The sequence below is a fragment of the Oryzias melastigma genome, linkage group LG15, assembly GCF_002922805.2.
Source record: "Oryzias melastigma strain HK-1 linkage group LG15, ASM292280v2, whole genome shotgun sequence".
Taxonomy (NCBI): domain Eukaryota; kingdom Metazoa; phylum Chordata; class Actinopteri; order Beloniformes; family Adrianichthyidae; genus Oryzias; species Oryzias melastigma.
The window spans coordinates 29,576,627-29,586,123 of NC_050526.1; the positions used below are offsets into that span (position 1 = coordinate 29,576,627).

At 40.5% G+C, this 9,497-nt stretch overlaps 1 protein-coding gene across 1 annotated transcript; it reads left to right on the forward strand.

Moving 5' to 3' along the window:
• Positions 1-356: 356 nt before the first annotated feature.
• LOC112162205 (zinc finger protein 84) lies at positions 357-7,112 on the forward strand (the record flags this gene model as incomplete). The annotated part of the gene is given in 3 exon segments (XM_024297943.2): positions 357-968; positions 6,800-6,853; positions 6,999-7,112. Coding segments are annotated over 3 exon segments (487 nt in total), but the record flags the coding sequence as incomplete, so codon positions are not given.
• Between the last annotated feature and the right edge of the window lie 2,385 nt (positions 7,113-9,497).

Sequence of the window (9,497 nt, forward strand, 5' to 3'; positions counted from 1 at the left end):
TCTTGGTCATTTTTATGTCATAGTAAAATGAACCTACCGTCCCTCAATGCAAATGGGATATTCAAATATTGATTTGATTTTTGGTTTATCCCATTTTGAAACGATGTTTTAACGGGATAGGTCGATTTGATTCAACGGATCGATCTGGTCAGATCGTAGAAATAGAAATTACTTCATCAATGAGTCGTTACTCTCCTAATAAATACTATTGTTGAAAAACCTAAAGTTTCCCCGGATCAAAGAAGAACAGAAGCTCCTGGTTCTGCATTTGTGGAACCGGTTCTATTTAGTATCATCTCCAGGGAGTCCTGAGAACAATTGGCATTTTGGCCAAACGCCTATCTCTGAAACTATGTTGGGAGTTGATGGTATACCTGAAGGGAAACCACAGTTCTGTAAACAAATGCTCATCTGGTGTTCTGCAGGATTTCTGTGATAATAACATCAAAAAAGCCCTCCCAAACAATCAGAGAAATGTTTGCAGCGGGACATCAACGACTGATTAAAGTCAAGTGGATGAAGGGAATTAATTCTCTTAGAAAGGAAAACACTTTCAGAACAGGTGACAGAAGAGGAGCAGTCCATAGGTAAGCCACCCCCCTCCCCCCAAATGAGTTTCCTTGGTGTGAATGAAATAAATAAGCAATGAATGGGCCACTCCTCGCCACATCCCATCTCATGCATGGTTGCCAGTAATGGTCTACTGGGTGTCAGCTTTTATTGGCACGGCACAAAGCAAGTGCCAGGGGTTGAGTGGCTCGACTCCCCGCTGCAGACTGTGGATAAAAGCAAGCAAAATGCCTCAGCCAAGCTCAGAGGCATAGTCATGTTGGGCTGGAACGAGGAAGTGCAGTGGAGAGGGGAGGGACTCAGGGCGCAGCTCCATGGGGCCGCCGCGCTGCGACCTTCTGCACATGGAGCCGGGGACAGTTGGAAGAACTTCATACTGCAAACTCAAGGAATAGCAGGTAACGTGACGTCTGCCGCGCGCTCCAGGTTAGTCTGAACTCCGAGGCTGAAGGTCAGACCTCAAATATCAACTCTTAAGATTTAGAGGGAAAATGAGGACTTTCCTGGAAAGGACTTTCCTTCCAGCCCCGGAGCAGGTGCGCAGCAGCATCCCGCTCAGTGCGCGTCATTTAGCCCGGGTTTACACCGGTTTACGCGCAGATATTAAATTCAACAAAATAAAAACAAACAAATCAACTTTTTCATATTTTTTATTATTATTATTTCAACTAAATATTTAAAGGAAATGTGGATCATTTTCGTTTGGAGTCGCGCGCGTAAATCCGGCAGATTAGAAATCAAGTTAATTTGAATAAAAAATAGTTTGACTTTCAGAACCGTTAGTTTCACCAGAATGTCATTTTTACGTCTTTAAGACAGGTTGAGTCTTCCGGTTGCACCTGTTGCGACAGATGTGCGCACTCGGAAAACTTTATCCCACATGTGCGTCAAAGTTAACTAAAAAAACAACAACATTAAAATCAAAAAAGAGGACAAGTATTTGCGCAGAATTGGAAATATTCAGCATTCCTTAACCAGGAAATCCTTTACAGCAGAATCAAAAAAAGCTTCTGAAATGAATAAATATTTATTTTAATTACAGCTCACATATTTTCCATCGATTTAATTTAAACGTTTGCTTAAAATATTATAAGAAACGGTAGAAATATAGAAACTTTTTTACACTTTTGTGGGAAGTGAGCGCCGACCCGCCGACACTGAAAAGGAAAACATGTTTTTTTAAGGTCAAACCTTGTATTAAAACAATTTCTTACTGTTCAGAAACCTTTGCGCAATCACCCGCTCCACTTTCTCTTGATGGAGTTAAAGTTTTTTTTTTTATTATTATTAATTTTAATTAATGTGGTTAATTGAGTTTTTAACGGAGAGGGTTTAAACTAAAACGAACTTGAATATTTACCTATTCTTTTCTGTTTCTTTTTAAATTAATTTTACTGAAATGTAAAAAAAAAATACTTTTACGCATATCCTTTTTTTAAAGTTGAAAAAACGCGTCTGTTCTAAGGCTGAAGAAAAGAACAAAAAGGACTTTGTCAAAGCTGAAGTGGAAGGAGAAGTTACCGAAACTGATGCAAAGCTGTCTCCAGATACATCATCTTTCTTGTCAGTAGAAACAAAAGTGTGCGTGTGCGCCCGTGAGTGTGCGTGATGGGGGTGGAGGGCTCAGACAGTTATTAAAATGATTGTGCTGTCTGAATGGCAGAGTAGTGAAGTGTGTCAGATGCAAATGAAGGAAACTTCTCCTCACCTTAACTCTCCCCTCATCTGCTAACACTATCTGCACATAGATTTCATGAATTACTGATGAGGATCTCCGTACGAGCGCGGTGACCACGCACGCGCCTTTGCAGTGGATCGTCTCTTTCTGCTTGACGTCAAGAAAAAAAGGCGCGCAAAGGTTCGTTAGGTCTTCCTCCCGGGAGGAGTGGAACTATTGCTTTAGATAGTTTCATTATTTAGTCTGTTGTCTGAAACTTTCGGTGCGGCCCCTGCAGATTCTAAAAAATCCACCTGATATACTGTGAACACAGGGGCGGAGCTACGGGGGGCCCTCCAATTTTTGAGTCAATATTTGTATAATTATTGACAAAAATGATAAGTTCAAGCTTCTTTAAGCATTTAAAAAAAAATAAAAGCAATATTTAAAATGTAAAAAGTGACATAATTTCTAAATACATGGTGCTGACCTCTTTTCTTGGTAAGGTTACAGTTAATAGTGTGACCAAAAACAACATTTAGTCTAGGATGCACTTAAAATATCTGTAGAGAATGCAGCAATGTGGATCTTGAGAGGAATTTTCATCAGCCTTAGATAAAATGACAATAATAGTACTGATAAAACTATTTTAAAGTAGATTTTGGAGCAACAACAGGCATTAAGGGCTTAAAAATAGATATTTTTGATCCTTTCATTTGTAATGATTCCACCGTTTTGCCACCCTTCCAAAGTCTCCTTGCCTTAAAACATTTCTGAGTGTTTTATTTACATTTTCTTAAGAAACTATCAACTTTTTTCTGGATAACTTTTTTTTGTTGTTGTTTTTAGAATTCTGATCATAAACCAAATGTTCGAGCTTCCTCCCGATCCTTTTCTTCTGGCGCGGTCCTCGGTATCTGTTAACGGTTTTTTCTCATCTCCACCCTGCTCCATGGTGGAGCCTTTGCATCTCACTGTGAGCAGACGCCTCCACCCCCCCTTCCCCTCCCCCTCCCCGAGCACAGCACAGCAAACACAGGAGGAAGATGGAGAAGATGTCAGCCCACAAGCCTCTTCCTGCATCTCAACACTTGACTCTGAGTAAAAGTGTTCCAGCCCCCACCCGAGCCCGGTGTCAGAGGTTTTCTTCTTCCTCGCTGACTGAAAGATTCCACCTCCTCCTCCTCCTGTTCGTGTCCTCCAGTTCACAAAAGTGATACAAACAGAAATTATCCAAATTTAATTTGATTTAAAGTCTGATATACACTGTTGGACTTCATTGATTTAAAAACATATAACTTATATTTCTTAAGTTTTCATTCATGGATAGTCCGCTCTGAAAGTTCTGCTGTGTGATCGGCAGAGCTTTCTTGTGCCCGTTCTTCCAGAAGCACGTTCATGAGGTCAAACAGCAATGAGAAGGCCTCACTGGTGGACCGTCCTCGAACTCAGGGCTGTCAAACTCAATCGCACAGGGGGCCAAAATCCAAAACACACCTTAGGTTGTGGGCTGAACAGGATAAACATTTATTGAACACTAAAACTAAAATTTTGAAACTTTAAAAACGTATCTGTTTAATGTAAATATGAATAAAAGCAGGATTATTCCAGAATAAGTACACTTAAACCTTAAATCACTTTCAGTATTTTAGTTTCCATGAAAATATATATATTTTTAAAGTTATACAAGTTAGAAATGAACTAAACATTAAAAAAAAAATCTTTACTTTTGTTTCGTTTTATATGAATAATTACACTTAAAAATAACCCAAAAGATTTGTTAAAATGATCCAAATATGAACATACAAAGCCTGGAAATAAAAATAAAATCTGTGCTGTTTAGCAAAAGCAAATCAAATCAATACATTTTTGTTGTTATGTATTTTATCATCTAACCTTTTTTTGCCCTTAGTTATTTTATCCGGTTATGGTTGTTTCTTTTATGCACCATGAGTGGGAGGGAGGGAGAGGATGATGACACACTTGTGATGTAAAACTCAGTGTGTGTTCCAAAAAGAAAGTCATAGATCATAACACCTGATCTCTTAACCTCCATAATTGTAGTGTTGCTTCAATATGTTACCAGCACAAAGGAACAAAGGGCTTAAAAAGAATAGAATAAAATGATCTGGTGGGTCCGGATATAATTACTCCTGGTAGAGCTGCCACAAACGATTATTTTAATAGTTGACTAATCACCAATTATTTTTTCCAATTAAAGCACACATCTCAACCATCAATAGCTTTAAACTAACTAAAAACTAGATATATAGAATTACCTGCAATAATGCTTGTGTGAATGCTGTAAGCTGAATTTGGCAACTGAAGATGCTAAAATTGATAGATGAAATTGCTGAAGCTAATAGCTGAAAACGCTGAAACCGATAGCCAACTAAGATGTTAAATGCAAAATTAACCTAAAAAAATGGGAAAAAACCCTAAGTTAGCCTAAACAGCTAGCATGCAGCTAAATTATTAGCTAAACTCCAAAATAGCCTAAAAACAGAAACAAGATTAAATTGGCCAAAACAGCTAGCATGCACCTACAATATTAGCTAAATACCAAAAATAGCCTAAAAAGAATGGAAAAAAGCCTAAGTTAGCCAAAACAGCTAGCATGCAGCTGAAATATTAGCTAAACTCCATATTAGCCAAAAAATCTTAATAAATGACAAAATAGTCCAAAAAAGCTAGCATAATGCCATTATAATTTTCAACTTTACTACACTCCAACTCAATTTAATATAAAGTTACGACTTATCGACTATTAAATTATTCGTTGACTACTGACGGCTAATCCTGGCATCCCTAACTCCCCGGCCGAATCCGGCCCTTGGGCCTTGACCTTAACACAAGCGCTCAAACTCATCTGACAGAAGATCTTCTGAGTCGGTTTCAACTCATCTAAACAGCTAAGCCTAAAAGCCTCCCCAAACAAACTTCACACTCGGTGAACAGTCCAGTTTAAGACATCCTGAGCTTTCACATAAAATGTTTTTATTAAAGCACTTTTCACACAGTGCTACAGCTCAAAGTGATATTTTGAACCCTTTAACACCTGAGGTGTTGCTGGGGATGCCTAAACATTAAATCTTTAGTATAGTGTAACTTTTCAGCTGTTAAGACGATCAATATAATTCCAGTAGATTTTGAAGGAGAAAAGCGGCTCACGCCGCTTTTCTCCTTCAAAATCTACTGGAATTATATTGATCGTGTTAGCAATTAAAAAATTACAGATACATTTAATTTATTAATTTTGAAAAGAGTGTTTTTGTCAGAAAAGTGAAAAGACAGAAATGTGTGAACAAAACAGTGACACTGTTGAAGATGACAGCGACTTCCTGAATACTCTACATGCACTTTTCTTTCCACATACGTAGTGGGTTTGTGGCAGAGCGTCGGAACCCTGTTTTATTTTAGTCAAACCCGTCGACACATCCGTGTTTCCTCTCACAAAAACTCAAGCACAAACGAGAGAATACATCTCCCTGACCTCCAAACTCCAGATGCTGCAGAGGAGCGGTCCAATCATATGCACCAGTGACCTTTGGCCCCCCTCTTTCTGCCTTCACACTTGCGTCCTGCAGGCTCCTGCAGAAAGCTGCGTTGCGACAGAACCGCCTTGTTGCTTCCCACTATTTGTTCCAAATGCGTGGAGCCATCTGTCTGTAAAACAGGAAGGCCTAGGTTCCCCTTCTCCCTTGGGCTTGTTTCGCTATTTTCAGGAGCTTCACTTCTCCCTGTGTGGCTTCTTGGACCGGGCAGCGGCCCCACGATGGGCTTCTTGAAGTGGAGGAGCTGGGGCTGAGGCTGTCGGGCCCATCTGCTGCAGGCTTGAGGGCGATCCATTATTAATGGGGCCAAGAGCATTGGTGACTCCTCAGATGTGTAACTCTGGCCAGAGGATTGCTTTGGACTGCACTGCCTCATCTTTCTGAAAAAATGGATAAATAAGAAGAGCTTCTCTGTCCTTTGGCCTCTTTTCTACTCCGTATACCTTCCTGTTGCATCCAATTTCTGGCCTCGTCTCCCAATAAGCTTCTCTGCCTTGAATTTTTTTCCCTTCCAGCCGTTTCCTCTGACGGCAGCTCGCTGACGTCTGCGCTCAGGCCACGGGCTCAGTGATGCGTGCTCAGTAAATTAGAGAGAACACGAGCGTCAATCAGCCGGGCACGGCAGACACTCGCATCCCCGCTGACCCCAAGGCCAGTTAATTTTCTGCTTAATTTTGCGGCAGTCAGTTTGCATTTTGGGATGATTACGTGGCAGGAAATTAACAATAAATAACAAATGCGGTCTGAAAGGCCGTTCCCGGCTAGCAGCAGGAACCGGGGCCCGGTCCGAGCTCCGTTTCTCTGTCAGAGCCGTAATGAAAATGTCTGTAATTCTTTGTAATGTAATATGGGGGACAGGGATGCGACTGCGTTTGTGACAAGACCGATCTCACAGAGGTGACGGAGTCACGCTGAGATGTACAGCCTTTACTCCACTCAAGCCTTTTATAATGCTGTTTCCTCTGCCTACATTTGATTAAACTTACACACATTTACATCTCCACCTCTCTCCCATTAGAGTACTTACACCGCATGGAGACAGAGGAGGCCCAGGAGATTGCCCAGATGCCAGGTAAAAGCTTACATTCCACCTGATAGAGTTGTAGAGAGCAGCAAATAGACACAATGGGCTCACTTGCAGGTAATTTTGCTCTCTTTGACAAAAAGACGTGGACTGCGTGGTGATGGCTGTTTGTTTCTGCATCTACCTCCTCCAGGCAGGGACAGCCCCCCAGCCAACGAAGCGTCTGAAGAGGCAGAGGAGCCCATGGCTGTCCCTGAGGACCTGTCAGCTAGCTCTGCCCACCAGCAGAACAACCGGGGGGACAAAGGTACGAGGCAGCGTCACTAACCACACACACAGACAACCTCATTCAAAATGTATGCTTTAAAAATAAAAACATGAATAGAAATCAAAACATTAAATCCTGAGGACATCCTGTGGGATAAATTGGCTCATTTAAGTCAAAAAATGTAGTTAATGTTGCAAAGAGACACATTTAGGTCATTGGCAGGAAGGTAAAAAAAAAGCCTCTTTGATCCATGGCATGTCATTAATGAAACAAATCTTAAGGAATAGCTAATGTGGCCTTGATTTGAATTTGTCAACATCAAGCCAGGGAATGCGATGGTGAAGCTGAGGATGAAGGGAGGATTCGTGTTTGAGCCGCATGTCAGCTCGAGTCTCCTATGGGTGGTTTTAGTAAGATTGTTACATTTTGGCTACTTAGGCAAAAAAAAAAAGATTTTATCTGCCATGTTTTAGGAAGTTAAAGCAGAGCAGTAAGCACAATTTTCATGTTTTTTTTTTACTTACTTTAACTTTCAAGCAGTTAACATGATAATTCCAGTAGATTTTGAAGGAGAAAAGCGGCGCGAGCCGCTTTTCTCCTTCAAAATCTACTGGAATTATCATGTTAATGGTTAAAAAGTTACATTTTGTGTTTAGGTAAAGGGTTAAAATGTAAAAAAAAGGCAGTGGACTTATTCAGAGCAGCCTATCGCTGTTCTCCAGATAGCAGTCAGAAATAAGATGTGAAAGGAAACTGAAATAGGATGTGTAAGAGTTTCCTAAGAAGAGCTTGCCATCAGACGGTTTCAACACTTCTGGAGATAAAGAGTTCAGGAACAAGGCAGATCAGCGCATCGCTGCATAGGTCACACACCTGCTTACTCACAAAGCCTCTTCGACTTCACGTCTGCTGCTAGGAACTTTGTGAATCATTCTATTAAAAAACAAAATCTTGTTCAGGAGCGTCTCTAACGACTTCTTTTATCTTTCAGAAAGAGTAGTCAGAAACATGATTAAATAAACATTCATCAGCGCACACAGCTGGGGCTCTATGTGAGTTCCTGTTCATCCCCTCAACATGCATGTATGTGTGTGTGTTTCTGTACAGGGACAGAGAGTAAGAAGGGAAGTGCAAGTATCTGCTGCATCTATGCCTCGCTGCCTCGCAGATAAAAGCCCCAAAAAGTTATTATTATCGCCCAGGATCATGTGCTGCTCAGTTCTAGTCAGTGAAAAGGCCAAAAAAACTATATGTGGGACACTGAAAATATTGAAAACTCACTCCAAACCTCAAAAACCAGGTCGTTTCCTGTTGCAAGCAAGTGTTCGCATTACAGGGTCGTCTGGTCGCAGCATTTTCATGCCACAGCAGGTTTGTCACATTGAAGCCATTTTCATTTAGTACTTTTTAAAAGTCGGTTAAAATGTTCGTTTTTTTTTTTTTTTTGTCTGCACCCTTTGCTGTTTCAGAGACATGAGACTGAAAGGGAGACTGAAATGTCTAGTTCCCAAAAACATGCTCGCACGTTTTTTTTTTTCCTGTGTGAGAGGAAAAGCGTTCTGTTTTTAGCGTTCCTGCAAATCATGTTGAATGTGTTACTGGGTTGACACATGTGGTTCCACAGCCCTTGCACGTTATTTTCAGGCTACGAGAGCAGCGCTAACAGAAACTTTCAGTGGGCCCGCCACCTTTTGCACAGACACACTCTGTTCTGCCGCTCACTCATTCTATGACATGTCCGTTCTGTCTCCAGAATCACTATCTCACCACCTGAGGATGAAATCTAATGTTTATCGTTACTTTATTGAGACCTGCTGTGTTTGTCCAAACTTTGATCTGACACTTGCTTCCCAAAACGAACAAATCAGGATGTGTGATTGTGACAAACATGACATAAAGTTAAAGCCTTCTTCCCTCTCCCAACTCGGTCTCAACTTCCCCATATCCCTGAGCCGCATTCAGCCAACACTTGTGGTTCCCTTCTGTCTACTCACTCTGGCTGAAAGCCACACTAGCGCATTAAATGACAACAGACAGCTTTGTTTTTACACCTTATGTTCCTTAAACCATTTAAACAAAGCGATGTGTCAATCCAGCTTGGATTTCAGTGCAGACAAACCAGTAGGAAAGCCTTAAAACACCAAAAGACCTTCATCTAAACTTTCTCAGTACGTTAAAGAAAATCCCTAAAATGAAATTCATTTTTAAGCAGATGAAGCCTCAGTACACTTTGCAAAGACTTTCAGAATTACTAATCTAATCAGTGATTAAGATCAGACCAGTTCAGTTTCAACAATTAAAAAAAATTCTGAAGAAATAAAAAAAAAAAAATCAAAATTTTTGCTAATTTTTAAATGCAATCTTAACTTACCTGAATTAGTTGGGATGTTGAGATTTTATTTTACAGCTTTATATGATCCTAGT